This window comes from Diaphorina citri, unplaced genomic scaffold (assembly GCF_000475195.1).
Source record: "Diaphorina citri unplaced genomic scaffold, Diaci psyllid genome assembly version 1.1 scaffold154, whole genome shotgun sequence".
In the NCBI taxonomy this organism is placed as follows: Eukaryota; Metazoa; Arthropoda; class Insecta; order Hemiptera; family Psyllidae; genus Diaphorina; species Diaphorina citri.
In genome coordinates this window covers 27,129-45,035 of record NW_007377591.1, presented here as the reverse complement: position 1 = coordinate 45,035, position 17,907 = coordinate 27,129, and the positions used below count along the sequence as shown (strand labels likewise).

Below are 17,907 nucleotides of genomic sequence, written 5' to 3'. Positions count from 1 at the left end.
TGCCCTACATTCGTCTCGTAAGTGAGAGGAGAGGGCGCGCGATTTGATCCCTGAGGTACGACATAGTATCCTCATGCATTTGTGAAGTTAAAAGGTCTTTAGTTGAACAAGACTTAGGAATAGTTAACACCATAACGTAGGGATTTGATCTCAATGGAGTTTGAAAGAGCTCGCCTTTGGAAAAGGCTGGAAAATCGTAGGCTGATTACCCTTGTAGAAGACATTGTAAATGTCCAATTCCCTCTAATAAAGGAGGATAAGGGATTATATTCAGGAACGAGGTACTTCTTACTTCCGTCAATTCTGACACATATCTAGAGAATACTCATAAGCTGAGCAAATGCTCATAGCATTAACGATGGTGATATTAAAGATGTATGTAGGTATATCATCATAGCAACCTCTCTGCGTAAATGTATTGCCATATTTAAGATGTATTTGTACATAATTATTATTTTAGCTTTCTATTTATTTTGTATTACCAATGCATTGATATTTTTATGTTGTACACACCTTTGACTTTATTATGTTGAAACCTTCACACCCCTGTTAGCTAATATTTTGTTATTATTCAAAAATAAATCAAATAGAGGATTATGGAAAATATTTTGTTACAAAATAGGAGTGATTTATTTTCATTCGGTGGTATTAATTGGTTAGTCATATTTGTGGCTGTGACTGTACAATTTGGCAGTAATTGTTAGAAAAAGTGATCTTGACAACACTCATCACATACAATAATTAATAGATGTTTCCAAATAATGGGGGTGTTACAAAGTAACAAACCAAATGGGGTATATTTATCAAAATCTTTCTGCCCCGTAACCACGTAAGTTCACAAAATCTTTCTGTCCTCTATCTATACCTACCTTTCATGTTTCAGAAAAGTCCTCTCGGCCATCACCTTTAGAAAAGTAATCTCGATTAACATCTCTTGATAGCAAATTCGACCCAACCTTGCACCCACCATGGTGCGGTGTCTGAATTTCAGTCTTATGCTCCTGGTAACGTTCAGCAAACTCAAAATCTTTCAGCGTCCAATTTCAGAAAAGAGGGTGTAGTTTACTAGCAAAATTACGGTTGGTTCGTTGGTTGAAGCCTTTATGAGTTATTGTTGATAATGGGGCTACAAGTCAAGTCCTATTTCGACAGATTATTACAACCAACTTGTAGCTTGTAAAACCCGTTATTTGTAGATCCATAGGGGGATTGCTAGCCGGTACCCCGTTTCAACCGCCTTGTAGCTTTTACAGAAACACCTACTTTTCAGAAATTGGTGTACCCCGTTTCAAGTACCTTGTAGCTTTTACAGAAACACCTACTTTTCAAAAATTGGGCACTGGAGACGGCTATGCCTCTCATCTACATTGTCCGTCGTTGAGATAACACCACTCGGGCGTGGTGACCTCAGCCCGAATGCCCATCTCCACCAGTCGTTCCCGCTGCTCTAGGAATCTCGTTTCGGCCTCTGAACTGCTCGATTTCGGATTGGACCAGAGGCGTTCGGCCGCGGCTGCCGTCCGAGGCCACAAACGGCCGTCGAGGCTTTGGTCGTCGACGTATTCGGTCCACATGGCCACTTCCCCTCCCAGGACGAGAGGGGAGCTCGGCAGAAGGTTGTCGTAGACGCGCTGCCATCTGGAAGAAGGGGAAGAGATTAATGTTGGAGATTAACACCCGTATTTATGAACAAAATACTGGCTCTCAGCAAGTGTTCAAACATCAATTCCAAACATCTGACTGACCAAATTTTGCTCAAGACTGATCTAAGACATATATGAGCAATTGAGCATCCATGAATCTAACCAGATCGCAGTGACATAGGGCGTTCATTATATCCAATGGCCCTACCTATACCCATACCAAAAGCATCCATGAGATTCAAGTAGCTGTACGATTACAAGTTCAATAGTTTCCCAAAGAGCTCAACCAGTTTACACATCCATCCAAGGGAAAGGGGCATCAGATTTCGTGGCGAACCACGTTAGTAATCTGAGTGCACCGCAGTAAGCTAGGCCAAGTTCCAGGAAGAACGCCTGCGTATTTTTATACGAACCGACTCGGCATACACATTATATCTAAAGCTAAAACGTGAATAGAGATCCACAATAGAAAATAAGACCTTGTAAAAGTGTCAAACAAAAATTTGAGCATTTACCTGTAGTAAGAAGTGACTCCCCAGAAGCCGTGGTCTAAATACCAAGCGTCCTTGGTAGAAATGATCACTTGGTAACCTTTGGATATTAATAGATCTGCCAGTGGATCTATTCTGGGAACCCACGTTTGAATTATGTATCTGGAAACAGAAATAAATATGTAGCTAGCATACCTAATCATGAACTAAATCCATGTATCCAAATGCCTACGTTCTAAGTACAAGCATAAGAAACCTGTGATCACCTAACTTTAATGGATAAAAAAGGTACTTGAGGAACACACTTCTTTCTGCTACCCATAATGTTTATGACGCCTGACCGCCTGTACACAGGCGTCAGTTATGCAATGTGGTACACAAGGAGTACATACACACTATCAGGTATATGGAGATACCTAGGTACCTGACAGGCGGACCTGATCAGGTGTACCTGTCAGGTTTACCTGATAGTGATGGGCTGGCCTCACAGACATGGAAAGTAATTAACATGTCAAGTGATGGGACTCTTACCTCTTTGGGTCCAAATAGTTTAAAATGATCTCTGGGTCTGTCAAATGACTGGACCACACGATCAGTTTGGTTCTATTATGACCCACGGCTTCGTCCAAACTAGCTGCTGCTTTGTTTTGAAAGTGTGCCCACAGCTGGATGTAATCGTCAAACGTTGTGTTCTTGCCGTGAGCTAGCATGAAGTCGACAATGGCCGGTGTGTTGTTCCAGCATTTGATGAAAACCTGTGGACAATATTACAAAGACTTGATTAATTTTTCTCAAGAGGTTTGATAGAGAGAACTGTAAATGCTAAGGTCTTATTGTCCCGAAATCGAAGAGAGGATAGGAGAAAGCCAGCCGTTCCGAGAACGAACCCTATACGCCCATTCAACAGTAATTTATCCCTACTTAGGTACTTAGCCTTTCAGGAGCATGTATTTTTATAAATTTCATACCTTTGCAATATTGCTGCAATAAGTACATATCTGCCTACGTCTTTCTGCCTACGTTCTTCCAACTTTCGCTAGTAGTGGCTGGTACCAAAAAAAAAAAACGTTTAGAAACATTTCCAAGACATCCAGAAAAGACTGTCAGAGTGAAGGGATGGAAATGAAAAACATCCCAAAATGCGTCGTACCTATGGCTTTTGGCCCTTGGGACTCATTTTGTTCACAAATAAGGACACAATACCTTACCCTATAAAAACTTGTCCGGTAGGTTTGGGCCAGAGGGATCCATACTGTCCACAAGTGAGGCGACAGATGGTCAACGCCTGATATGGGTTGGACACAAGGAACTTGCTGTCTCGTACACATTTGCCATCGACACAACGCCATGAGGGTGACCAACTGGGGACAATATGGAAGAAAAGGGAACCAAATAAAAACAGTCCTAAGGTACCATAAGCTCTGTGATCTCAGGTACCATAAGATTTGTACAAAACAATACAAAAACAGTCCGCTATGGGAGGAATCTAAAGCCAAGATTCTCAAGGTAAGATGCTCCGCTAACCACGGGAATCCTTCTCACAGACCAGCAGTGGTTTGCGGACCATCTGTTGAGCTCCGCAAACCACTTGAGATCTTCTCAGGGACTAACAGTGGTTCGCGGACCACCTGTTGGGCTCCGCAGATTACGGGAAACCTTCTCACTGATCAGCAGTGGTTCGCGGATGGCTGACCATCTGAGAAATCGTTTGCTGCTTTCTTTTCCTGGCCCCACTCAGGTTGGGTGAGGTTAATGTGAGTTTCCGCAGGTTACGGGAAACCTTCTCACTGATCAGCAGTGGTTCGCGGATGGCTGACCATCTGAGAAATCGTTTGCTGCTTTCTTTTCTTGGCCCCACTCAGGTTGGGTGAGGTTAATGTGAGGTGAGGGGTAGCCTGTCTCCGAATGGAGGGTAACATCTTCGTCAAATCTCCTAAACAGTTAAACAACTTGTACAGTGACATTCAACTTACTTTCCAGTAACGTCCGCGGAGTCTACATCGATGGATATAACTTGGCCGCTGATGGTAACGAGGAGATGACACCAAATGAGTCCCAGAAGAACATGAGTCCAAGGTCCCATGAGATTCCTGTGGGGTAAGTTCCGGCTACTGAAAACAAGATGAAGGAAATGATGAAGGGAAAAGGAAAAGAAGGCATAAAAGAAGGAGGAGGAGAAGAGGAAGAAGAATAAGAAGGAGGAGGAGAAGAGGAACAAAAATAAGAAGAAGGAGGAGGAGGAGAATGAGGAAGAGAAGAAGAAGAAAGAGGAACGAGAAGAAGGTAAGACAAAAAAGAAGGAGGAGGAAGAAGGGTCCTCCCTTCCTCCTCCTCCTTCTTTTTTGGCGGAGGAGGAAGGAGAGGAAGAGGAAGAAATCAATTTAATCTAGCGTTTTATTGCGGATGTAGGTACTGATTGAAGGTAAGTATAGGTAGGTAAACGAAACAAAAGTACCTACATAAATAACGTATATGTACCTACGCAACTCGTAATACTATAATACGAAGTGAGGTCAAAGGTCTAAGTTTTAATAACTATTGTTAGTACCTACCTAATAATAAATAGTGGTAAATGCATTGTACTTAGTTACTTACCTAATCAACATTATAGGAATACCTACCTATACAATACCTACATATGTAGTATGTACAAGCACATGGCTAATTATCACCTATCCATTGTATCATGAAATGCCGTAATGAGTAGGTTAGTAGGTACCCAACTATTATATACCTAGGTATCCATTCATCTAACTTTTATAGGTAATAGGTCCCTATTGGTTATAATAAATTCATATGTCGATATCTTCTCAATAATAATAATTGTTATTACCGCATGCTTATAATCTATGACAATAGCTAACTATTAGATGGTAATCAATACCTAGGTAATACAATAGGTAAATTAGGTACATGTGTAGACTTAAACCTCTATACTTAATATGATAACTAGATAGGTATGCTGTCTATAATCCGACTGCCTACATAGGTTGGTAGTACAATAGGCAATCGATGATGTAAATCGGTAGGTACCTAGATGGCAAGGAGATACCTATCCAATATGCTTTGAACGACAGGTGTTTTTTGCTCAATACCTATATATAATATTGAATTGAACTAGCCATATGTGTAGGTACCCACTTAAAGGTGCGTCCACGGTTCAAGTTTTCCAAGTTTTTATTTTATCACGAAGTTAAGCAACGTTGAGCCTGGACGGTAAATGTGACGAGGCGGGTAGCTTATTGCCCTGTTGCCGAATGAAGGGTAAAACCCACGTCACTAAAAACAAAAGTACGAGTAGAGACGCAAAACCCCCATCAATCAATCAATCAATCAATCAATCAATCAATCACTCAAACAATGAATTTTATTACTTATTCACAATGCACTCTAAGAATGCAAATTACTTGGGTACCTACTTACAGCAATGTGCAATGCAAATTAACAACTTACATTTTAAACTGCCACTGATGCACTCTTCTTCTTGGAATGAGACTGCCTAATTGTGGACTGCAATTGTGTAGAAAATGTAGAAATGAAACTGCACTTTTGTAGAGATAAAACTGCACTTTTGTAGGTAGAACTAGGTAGAAATAAAACTAGGTAGTAAGTAGGTACCTACCTATTTAGATTGAAATGTTTTGGGAATTGAATTATTTCGACTGCACTTTTGTATATTGTTACGTTGGAGGCGAGCAGAAGGTAGTTGTCCGCCGGACCTAGAGGATATCATGGGTTAATGTTGTTATTATCAATTTGAATGCCCAATCAAGGTGTAATTTGGGGCTATGAAAGACTTCCTTTTATTTAAACTGCGGTGGTAAAGAGACTTTTCCCCTAAGCAGTATAAATGAGGTATGTATATTGGAGAGTTTTTGCAACCAAAACTCGTTTCTGCACGTGCGCTGAAATGAGTTTTTGTCAATAAACAAGAGTTCAATAACGGGACACTAATTTTGGTGGCAAAACTCCATTCTATTCTATGTGGTGCCACTCACTTGACATGCAAAGTTTTTACCGGCTAGCGGCTGTGGAACACGTTAGTTCCCGACGGATCACTGAAGTTAATGAACATTGTTCGTGGTTAGTATCTAGACCAATGGTCGTTCGAGATCTCATGTAATAGGTATTGTCCATTTTGGGTTGCATAATATTTACCTCTCGCAATCAACTGGTACAGAGTTTCCAGTCCATGGCGTATACCAAATACGGTGCGGGCAGATATTTCCACAACAGCCACATTGCTCGGGTCTGCACCTGTGAAGAAAAACCAACTAATCATTCAACTAGCAGATTTATCTTGTGCTCTGAAATCCACTGAACTTGGGAGCTTGATCAGAATGGACCCCGATTTTCCTCTACAGAAACTATTGTCCGTTTCATAGAACGAGCTTCTACGGTCGCGCAGACTTATCAAATTTATGGTGACGAACAAATACCTACCATACATATATCAATCTCGTCAATCTTATAGTGCAGAATAAAAATCATATTTCTACGACTTAAAAATAAAGTGATACCAACAATAACGGTGAAATTATTTAAATTTTCAAAGGATTACAACTGAATACAACTTGAAGAGCTTTAAATTCAAATTAAAAAACGGCGAGACGAAGAGAAATGTCGAAAAATCAATAGGAAAAATTTAATAAACCCTGTGTCGTTATTGAAGCATGTTTCCTCTTATTGCTTCTTCTTCTCCTCTTTTTAGCACATCCTTCCTTTATTATTACGATAGTAATAAAAAGGTATAAGGGACGGGCTATTGTATTTGCTTCGGTGTCGTCTGTTGGTCTGTCTGTCTGTCCCCATAGAAGAACTTATCCAAACCTAGTTGACCTGTATATAAAATTAAAGGTCTTTTTACCAGGAACACAAAAGTGGTGGTGCAAATTTTAGATAACACTTCAGTCGATTATTTAAGACCGGTTTTAGCGTCACCTATGTGAAATTATTTAAACTGCACTTTTGCGGGAATAAAACTTTTTTCATCTGCAATTTTCTAGGAATGAAACTATTTTTTATTGTACGGTACTTAGCGTAGGTAACTAGGGATTTATTTTTAATATTTCTAATTATTTTATCTATAATAAAACTTTTTTTATAGATAGCAGTTTTTGGACTGTAGCTAGGTAGGTATACAACATGAAATGGTTTTTAGGGACGGGACTACTTTTATTTTTTATTTGATTTGATGATAGACAAGCTTGTCTAGAATTTCTTATCAATTGCTATCACTACTACCTTTTTACTTTCTATTTTTTATTTATTTAGATAGATCTGACTTAAACATTATATTGGGAATAAAGGGAGAACGGGCTCTAGTCTTAATTTTAAATCATTACATGAAAGTAAAATCAAAAAATCAAGAATAATAATAAACTGAATATTAAACAAATTAGGTAGGTTCATACATAGGTACTGATTTTCTCTAATCACGATCGAATAAACTACGGGCTAAAAAATTCCCGGAGGGACGGGCCCAGCTTGTTTTCTTCCTTCCTAGCTCTCTTTTCCTCCTTTTTCTCTTGAGCCTTCTCCTCCTTCTCTTCCTTTTCCTCCTTCTCCTCTTCCTTCTTTCGCTCATCCCTCCTCCTCATTCTATTAATTTTACGGATTCCTACTTCTTTTTACCTTCCTCTTTCTCCTCTTCCTACTTTTGATCCTGTCCTTGCTGTTCCTTTTCGTATCCTCATTTTATCTTCCTCTTTTTCACCCTTTTCCTCCCCTTGCTTTCCTCTGTCTCTTCATTTCCCTCTTTTTCATTTTCATCCATTTTCCCGTTCTCTTAATCCCTCTCTTCTCCTCCTTCTCCTTCCTGCTTCTTCTCTTCCTTCGTTTCACCTTGCTTCTCTTCCTCCTCATCCTTCTCCTCCTCTTCCTCCTCCTCCTCCTCCTCTTCCTCCTCCTCTTCTTCCTCCTCCTCCTCTTCCTCCTCCTCTTCTTCCTCCTCCTCCTCCTTCTTCTCCTCCTCCTCCTCTTCCTAAGGAAGGGATAGGGAGGTAGGGTGGGGGAAGGGACGGATTATTTTTCCAAGAATTTGTGGAGAGCACGTTTCAATTTCTCTTTCTCTCCTCAGCTTTTCCACGGAGAATTCCGGGAATTCTCTTTCATATTCATTGTCTTTTCTGTGGAACGAGCTTCGTCGTTGGAGAAGCTTTTGGTTCCAAGAAAGAGATTCTGTCAGGGGCGTATCCTTCACGGAAAGCTAGGGAAAATTTTCCCTTCCTCTTTGCGAGTTTTTTCTCACACCCCTTTCGACTCTTGAAACCGAAAATAGCAAGTGATTATGATGATTCAACCAATGCTCCTATGTCATATGGACGTCATCATCATCATCATCATCATCATCATCATCATTATTGTCAGGCTCTGACGGGCCTCGAAGACCGAGGGTTATATTTTGGGTTTGATAAAGGGAACTATAACTGCTGCAGGTCCATCGTCCCGAAAGCGAAGAGAAAAGGAAGACAGGATAGGAGAAAGCCAACTCCGAGAACGAACCTTATCTATTCAGGATAAAATCCGGTCGGGAATCGAACCCGCGACCTAGCGCTTACAAGGCAGACGCGCTACCCTCCAAAAGCTAACTAGGCTGGCCAGGATATTACGTTTACGAACCTCCATCAGTGTCCAACTTCCCAACGGTCAAACTGTACCCCTCATCCAGATCCAGGCTAAGTTCCCCCTCATCCGGCGCAAAGCTGAGGAACACCTTGATCTCAGTTGAGGGAACAAGGGAACAGTCGACACCACAACGCTTAATCAGTCGTTTGACGAACAAGTGGGTGATTGCTTCGATGTAGCTGTGAAAAGTATCCTGAGCGTCGATATCATTGGTGAATTTGTTCTTGAATACCATTTGACGAGGGTCGAACGCTGTGGTTTCGGGCCTGTGGGGGTTTGAGAGAAGAGGGAGAATTATAACTAATCTCAACTCACGAAGTCACAACTCTCACGAGCAAAGTTGGGACATTCGTAAATTCATATAAGCTTAGCCCATCTTTCATCTTGCCCTTACAACTAACCCTCAAAGTGGGCTTTTTGATTTCTAATCTTTTTTGGGGTGGGATGGAGTTTTGTTTATTTTTTGTGGCACTTGATTTATTTTGGGAGGAACGACTTGGCGGTATTATTTTATAATCCAGTGATCCCTCACCTCATCTGCGCCCATATGGAACATCTCATCTCCATACTTGGCCATCCCCATCAGCTCCCCGTAGATATCCTTCAGAACCGTGTACACATGTGGGTTGATCGGGTTCAGTTGCCCACACGGGGGCTGGATGCAGTTCGCCCGCCAAGACGGATCATTGAGGCAAACGATCAGGTCCCCAAGTCCATAACTACAATGACGATAATAATAATTTACATGAGGTTCTAAATTGAAATTTAAAATCTGTCCTATTTGCTGGTGGGTAGGTATATTGGTATATCTCACTAAATCATGAAATATGTCCATCAGTAAATTCAATTTAAAAATTGCTTAATCTGTATGAAAAATATGTAAACTCTTAAAATGTCATAATAAAATTACAAAGCATACTAACTCAGAATGAAACTGAAGATATAAATTGTATTAAATAAACTCCCCATCCGTGGCACAAGCTCCGGCTTTTACGGATGGGATGGTACCTATATCTCACTAAATCATGAGATATGTCCATCAGTAAATTCAATTTAAAACTTGCTTAATCTGTATGAAAAATATGTAAACTCTTAAAATGTCATAATAAAATTACAAAGCATACTAACTGAGAATGAAACTGAAGATATAAATTGTATTAAATAAACTCCCCATCCGTGGCACAAGCTCCGGCTTTTACGGATGGATATACCATTTTGTTGAATATTCATTTAATCCGCGAGTACTCGCTAGTCTGAAAGTTACACGAGTACTCGCGGGTGAGCGCACTTTTTATCGGAAAATTCGAGTTTTCCTTGAAATTTTTGATCAGAATTTGTGACCTACTTCTTCTCAAGATGCTTCGACATTATTCTAGTATGTTATCAAGAAGGTTGCTGTTGAGAGATTTGTACCGAACAACTAATACATAGATTACATAGAAACTTCATAAATAAATAAATTAAGTCCGTACCGGGGTCCCCATTGCCATCCGTTGCCGGCGTGAGCTGGGGCGTCTAGCTCAAAGATGACCCGGATACCGCGAAGCTTCGCGTAGTGGACGAGCTCTTGCACCTCTAGTGGAGTGTACACCTTTGCCGGAGAGTAAGCGCCGAACCTGGGAAGAAGAAGGAGTAAAAGTGAAATCATGCCTAATAAATAAATTAAGTCCGTACCGGGGTCCCCATTGCCATCCGTTGCCGGCGTGAGCTGGGGCGTCTAGCTCAAAGATGACCCGGACACCGCGAAGCTTCGCGTAGTGGACGAGCTCTTGCACCTCTAGTGGAGTGTACACCTTTGCCGGAGAGTAAGCGCCGAATCTGGGAAGAAGACAAGGAACTTGCTGTCTCGTACACATTTGCCATCGACACAACGCCATGAGGGTGACCAACTGGGGACAATATGGAAGAAAAGGGAACAAAACGGTCCTCAGGTACCATAAGCTCTGTGATCTCAGGTACCATAAGATTTGTACAAGTACAAAACAATACAAAAACAGTCCGCTATGGGAGGAATCAAAAGCCAAGATTCTCAAGGTAAGATGCTCTGCAAACCACGGGAATCCTTGTCACAGACCAGCAGTGGTTTGCGGACCATCTGTTGAGCTCCGCAAACCACTTGAAATCTTCTCAGGGACCAACAGTGGTTCGCGGACCACCTGTTGGGTTCCGCAGGTCTGTGGGTCCAAATAGTTTAAAATGATCTCTGGGTCTGTCAAATGACTGGACCACACGATCAGTTTGGTTCTATTATGACCCACGGCCTCGTCCAGACTGGCTGCTGCTTTGTTTTGAAAGTGTGCCCACAGCTGGATGTAATCGTCAAAACTTGACATGCAAAGTTTTTACCGGCTAGCGGCTGTGGAACACATCAGATCCCCACGGATCACTGAAGTTAATGAACATTGTTCGTGGTTAGTATCTAGACTCTAGACTAGACCAATGGTCGTTCGAGATCTCATGTAATAGGTATTGTCCATTTTGGGTTGCACAATATTTACCTCTCGCAATCAACTGGTACAGAGTTTCCAGTCCATGACGTATACCGAATACGGTGCGGGCAGATATTTCTCAAAAATTCGAATTTCCCGCCAACTTTACACGCAAAAAGTCCGACGATGTCCTACGATGGCCCTGTTCATAACCACGGCCTGAAGTTAATGAACATTGTTCGTGGTTAGTATCTAGACATTCTAGACCAATGGTCGTTCGAGATCTCATGTAATAGGTATTGTCCATTTTGGGTTGCATTATAGTATTTACCTCTCGCAATCAACTGGTACAGAGTTTCCAGTCCATGACGTATACCGAATACGGTACGGGCAGATATTTCCACAACAGCGACATTGCTTGGATCTGCACCTGTGAAGAAAAACCAACTAATTATTCAACTAGCAGATTTATCTTGTGCTCTGAAATCCACTGAACTTGGGAGCTTAATCAGAATGGACCCCGATTTTCCTCTACAGAAACTATTGACCGTTTCATAGAACGAGTTTCTACGGTCGCGCAGACTTATCAAATTTATGGTGACGAACAAATACCTACCATACATATCTCAATCTCGTCAAACTTATAGTGCAAAATAAAAATCATATTTCTACGACTTAAAAATAAAGTGATACCAACAATAACGGTGAAATTATTTAAATTTTCAAAGGATTACAACTGAATACAACTTGAAGAGCTTTAAATTCAAATTGAAAAACGGCGAGACGAAGAGAAATGTCAAAAAATCAATAGGAAAAATTTAATAAACCCAGAAAATCCGCCCCAAGCAGGAATCAAACCAATGACCTAGCACTTACAAGGCAGACACCCTACCCTCTAAGGTAAAAAGGCTGACAAAAAATAAATAAAAATAAAAACTGATTGAATTTTCTCTTGTTTTGTTACATTTCAGGTTTCAATCCCTCACACCTACCTAGGTATCCATTCATCTAACTTTTATAGGTAATAGGTCCCTATTGGTTATAATAAATTCATATGTCGATATCTTCTCAATAACAATTATTACCGCATGCTTAGAATCTATGACAATATTATAGCTAACTATTATAGATGGTAATCAATACCTAAGTAACACAATAGGCAAGGTACATGTGTAGACAATTATGTAAACCTATATATTAATATGATAAATAGATAGGTATGCTATCTATAATCCGAGTGCCTACATAGGTAGTACAATAGGCGGTCGATGATGTAAATAGGTAGGTATATGGCAAGGAGATACCTATATCCAATATGCTTTGAACGACAGGTGCTTTTTGCTCAATACCTATTGAATTGAACTAGCCATATGTTAGGTACCCACTTAAAGGTGCGTCCACGGTTCATACTAAGTTTTCCAAGTTTTCATTTTACCACGAAGTTAAGCAACGTTGAGCCTGGACGGTAAATGTGACGAGGCGGGTAGCTTATTCCTTGTTGCCGAATGGAGGGTAAAACCCACGTCACTAAAAACAAAAGTACGAGTAGAGACGTAAAACCCCCATCAATCAATCAATCAATCAATCAATCAATCAATCAAATAATGAATGAATCAATCAATCAGATAGGATGTATCATAAAAGAGACTGGTTTTTAAATGTACCTTTTTGTATAGAAAGGAGGGAGAAAATGAAGTTTTTATTAATTTTTTTAGAAAATTTTGCATCTCTATTATTCAACAAATACGGATTTGTTCAAGTTTTGCCTTCTACTCATTTACAGAAGGTCAAAATTTGAATGGTCACTCATGGGAAATTGCAAAATTTTCCGTTATAGGTAACATAAACAACAGTGTTAGGAGGTTTATTGTGCTTTTCACCAATAACAGCCTGTTAAAAAATCTGATTGGTTAAATTCAGACTTTAAATTAGCCAATCGAATTGCTCAGTCCAATTAAATTTAATAAATATCTTCTTGTGAATCCTTCTGTCGTATACATTATCTTGATACGTTTCTCCTAATACACAGGAATTCACAACTTGTAGACATTAGTAGTACACTTTAAAGCTTCAGCAAAAAATAAAATGACTTATTCACAATGCACTCTAAGAATGCAAATTACTTGGGTACCTACTTACAGCAATGTGCAATGCAAATTAACAACTTACATTTTAACTGCCACTGATGCACTCTTCTTCTTGGAATGAGACTGCCTAATTGTGGACTGCAAGTGTGTAGAAAATGTAGAAATGAAACTGCACTTTTGTAGAGATAAAACTGCACTTTTGTTGGTAGAACTAGGTAGAAATAAAACTAGGTAGTAGGTAGGTACCTACCTATTTAGATTGAAATGTTTTGGGAACTGAATTATTTCGACTGCACTTTTGTGGGACTGAAATTATTTAAACTGCACTTTTGCGGGAATAAAACTTTTTTCATCTGCAATTTTCTAGGAATGAAACTATTTTTTATTGTACGGTACGTAGCGTAGGTAACTAGGGATTTATTTTTAATATTTCTAATTATTTTATCTATAATAAAACTTTTTGTTTAAAGATAGCAGTTTGGACTGTAGCTAGCTAGGTATACAACATGAAATGGTTTTTAGGGATGGGACTACTTTTATTTTTTATTTGATTTGATGATAGACAAGCTTGTCTAGAATTTCTTATCAATTGCTATCACGACTACCTTTTTACTTTCTATTTTTTTATTTATTTAGATAGATATAACTACCTAGACTGTCTTATCAATTGTTATCACTACCTAGCTCACCACACTACTGGTCTATCACGAATAACGACTATTTTCAAGCGACAGTATAATGTGCGATATCAGTGATAGGTTGCGCAGGGCTTCTCAAAATGTGGTCCACGGAAATGACTGTAACTGGGGTCCAATTGGTCCGGACTGTGACGTAGGTATGTACAGATCTTCTACCTGATATCTGAGAATAAATAGGATATAACAGGTACCTTATTTATCTTTCTTTTTTTTTAAGAAAATATTTTTAGTGAGAGAAATGGATTTTTTTAAAGGATTGTACCTTGGCACGCCATTCGCATTACTACAAGACCTTGTTTATCCTCCTCTAGTAAGATTGAAAATACCCTTCAGTCCAGCAGTCTAAACAAGGTCTTCTAAGGAATCTAAGGGTTCAATATCAAAAATAAGATTCGAAGACAAGCTACCCGCCTACTCACATTACCTAACCCTTCAGGAGTGGGGCCTAGAAAAGCCAGCGGTATGCGATTGACCAGATGGTCTTCCATCCGGATACCAACCTTATCCTCATTTTATCTTCCTCTTTTTCACCCTTTTCCTCCCCTTGCTTTCCTCTGTCTCTTCATTTCCCTCTTTTTCATTTTCATCCAACTTCCCGTTCTCTTAATCCCTTTCTTCTCCTTCTTCGTTCCTGCTTCTTCTCTTCCTTCGTTTCACCTTGCTTCTCTTCCTCCTCCTCCTTCTCCTCCTCTTCCTCCTCCTCCTCCTTCTCCTCCTCCTCCTCTTCCTTCTCCTCCTCCTCTATTTATTTTTAAAGGACGGATTATTTTTCCAAGAATTTGTGGAGAGCACATTTCAATTTCTCTTTCTCTCCTCAGCTTTTCCACGGAGAATTCCAGGAATTCTCTTTCATATTCATTGTCTTTTCTGTGGAAAGAGCTTCGTTGGAGAAGCTTTTGGTTCCAAGAAAGAGATTCTGTCAGGGGCGTATCCTTCACGGAAAGCTAGGGAAAATTTTCCCTTCCTCTTTGCGAGTTTTTTCTGACACCCCTTTCGACTCTTGAAACCGAAAATAGCAAGTGATTATGATGATTCAATTGATTGATAGTTCTGTAGGGATTAGCTTCCCCGTTCAAAAATCTCACGAGGCACGATGCTCCATCGCCACTGCTCCTATATCTTTTGATTTTGGGAATTTTTTCTTTCCGTTTTGAAATGAGAATTTTTATTCCCCTTTTGAAAATTCTACGAAAAGCCACAGGCCAATTCTCGTTTGTGTTTTTCAATTGAAAATTTCAAACCATATTCAATATGATGTCATTCCCTATTTGTCTGCTAGAGAATACAAATATGTACAAAGCTTTCCAGTGAATAGGCATTAATATTAAGTGAATAAATATTAACAGAGAGAGACTGAGAACAATTTATTAGGTAAGAAGAGAGAGAGAGAGAGAGATTCTGAAAAGGTTTGATAGAGGGAACTATAACTGCTGCAGGTCTTATCGTCCCGAAAGCGAAGAGAAAAGGAAGACAGGATAGGAGAAAGCCAACTCCGAAAACGAACCTTATCTATTCAGGATAAAATCCGGGCGGGAATCGAACCCGCGACCTAGCGCTTACAAGGCAGACGCGCTACCCTCCAAAAGCTAACTAGGCTGGCCAGGATATTACGTTTACGAACCTCCATCAGTGTCCAACTTCCCAACGGTCAAACTGTACCCCTCATCCAGATCCAGGCTAAGTTCCTCCTCATCCGGCGCAAAGCTGAGGAACACCTTGATCTCAGTTGAGGGAACAAGGGAGCACTCGGCACCACAACGCTTAATCAGTCGTTTGACGAACAAGTGGGTGATGGCTTCGATGTAGCTGTGAAAAGTATCCTGAGCGTCGATATCATTGGTGAATTTGTTCTTGAATACCATTTGACGAGGGTCGAACGCTGTGGTTTCGGGCCTGTGGGGGTTTCGAGAGTAGAGGGAGAATTAATAACTAATCTCAACTCACGAAGTCACGACTCTCACGAGCAAAGTTGGGGACATTCGTAAATTTATATAAGCTTAGCCCATCTTTCATCTTGGCCTTACAACTAACCCTCAAAGTGGGCTTTATGTGTACGAAGTTTACGGAGTTATTGACTTTGAATCTTTAAGATATCATCAATGTTTCCATTCAAAAGTCCACTATAGAAGATCAAAAACGGTATCTTAGATAAGAAAATGATCTTTTCGCTGGTAGTGGCTGGTACCAAAAAACGTTTGGAAACATTTCCAAGACATACAGAAAAGGCTGCCAGAGTGAAGGGATGGAAATGAAAAACATCCCAAAATGCGTCGTACCTATGGCTTTTGGCCCTTGGGACTCATATTGTTTCTAAATAAGGACACAATACGTTACCCTATAAAGATAGGTACCTTTTTTTTTTTTTTTTTTTTTTTTTTTTTTTTTAAGAAAGTATTTTTAGTGAGAGAAATTGAATTTTTTTTAAAGGATTGTACCTCGGCACGCCATTCGCATTACTAGAAGACCTTGTTTATCCTCCTCTATTGAGATTGAAAATACCCTTTAGTCCAGCAGTCTAAACAAGGTCTTTTAAGGGTTCAATATCAAAAATAAGATTCGGAGACAAGCTTTTCATATTACCTAACCCTTCTGGAGTGGGGTCTAGAAAAGCCAGCAGTATGCGATTGAACATCAGATGGTCATCTGGTCCAACCCGGTTTGGAGTTTTGGAGACCTCCTGTTTTCGTTTTTAATTCTATTGAAACTGAAAGTATATATTATATCAGCATAAAATACCTATAGCCTATAGGTACTTGCACTGATATGAATACCACTAAAAACCTACCTATTTATATGCATAAGCTATGTACGTATATCTCTGTACCTATAATACCTGATGTCTATGTATTGACTTTGAATTTTGGAGACCTCCTGTTTTCGTTTTTAATTCTATTGAAACTGAAAGTATATATTATATCAGCATAAAATACCTATAGGTACTTGCACTGATATGAATACCACTAAAAACCTACCTAGGTATTTATATGCATAAGCTATGTACGTATATCTCTGTACCTATAATGATGTCTATGTAGGTAAATTTTGATACAAATCTAATCGCTTCAAACCATGATATCCCGGGTTACTTTTTCTTTCACTCTCGTTGGTACTGCCCACGGTAAAGTTATACTGTCACTTTCATTTGAAACTATTCAGTGTAGGCTTAATATCTACTGTCTATGTATATACTTTGGCTGGATAGTGGATATCCACTCCACTGTCTATATACCTAGGTACTTCTGCTGAATACCTATCTACTGTCTACTTCTTGGTTTCACAAAAGCGGAGATCCTGGTTCGATTTGTGGGCCGAAATGACGAGCAATATTTGACGGATTTTTTTTTTAAAGGTAGGTACCTACCTTAAACCTATGTAATTGACCTAGCATTAGTGCGACCATTGATTTACAAGACCTTATCAATCTTATCATCGATGCTGTCCAAGTTGCCCGTTTTGGATCATTTCTTGTAAATTATTTATTAATATCTCTCAAAGTATGGCTTGTACGCATTTATTAGGTAGCAGAGCTATACATATATAACTATAGAATCTGGAGATCACCGCAATGTAGGTATTGTTTCATGTTTGTTTGTTTTCAATCAATGGTTGTTGAGTACAAACCTAACTACCTAATAGACTACGCAGAGTACCTAGGTAGGTTGGTATTTTTGCCTATACTTGGATGAAATGGATTCGCGGTTATTAAATTACGCATCTCGATATCTGGGTGACCCTGTATTGATTGGCAAATATGGGTCACTTTATGACCTTAGGACTAACGTACAATGTGAGCAATCTAATTATATACCGTGTACTTTTATAGTTAATACCTACCATTTATAATACCTACCTATTTTTATATCGTGCAAATTTAAAGTTATCTTTTCCAACCCATCGAACTATTGAGTACTTAGGTTGTTGGTTGTAGGTAC

The 17,907-nt window shown here is 39.7% G+C and overlaps 1 protein-coding gene across 1 annotated transcript; it reads right to left on the bottom strand.

Moving 5' to 3' along the window:
* Positions 1-594: 594 nt before the first annotated feature.
* Positions 595-15,954, bottom strand: LOC103505152 (chitooligosaccharidolytic beta-N-acetylglucosaminidase-like). The gene is made up of 11 exons (XM_026820510.1): positions 15,920-15,954; positions 15,597-15,868; positions 11,522-11,620; positions 11,267-11,328; positions 10,918-11,067; positions 10,436-10,650; positions 10,234-10,383; positions 9,294-9,480; positions 2,666-2,889; positions 2,159-2,296; positions 595-1,638 (listed from the first exon to the last, which is right to left on the bottom strand). The coding sequence occupies exons 1-11, from the start codon at positions 15,952-15,954 to the stop codon at positions 1,359-1,361; spliced, it is 1,812 nt and encodes a 603-aa protein (XP_026676311.1). The 3' UTR covers positions 595-1,358.
* Positions 15,955-17,907: the final 1,953 nt, after the last annotated feature.

Bases quoted from the DNA above. Each gene is read 5' to 3' on its own strand.
- LOC103505152 (XM_026820510.1), bottom strand. From the start codon at position 15,954: ATGTCCCCAACTTTGCTCGTGAGAGTCGTGACTTC. The intron at 2,890-9,293 runs GTGAGGGATCAC...TATTGTCCACAG, and splicing joins TCCATATGGGCGCAGATGAG to GTTTTCATCAAATGCTGGAA. The intron at 1,639-2,158 runs GTAAATGCTCAA...CCCTTCTTCCAG, and splicing joins GGAGTCACTTCTTACTACAG to ATGGCAGCGCGTCTACGACA.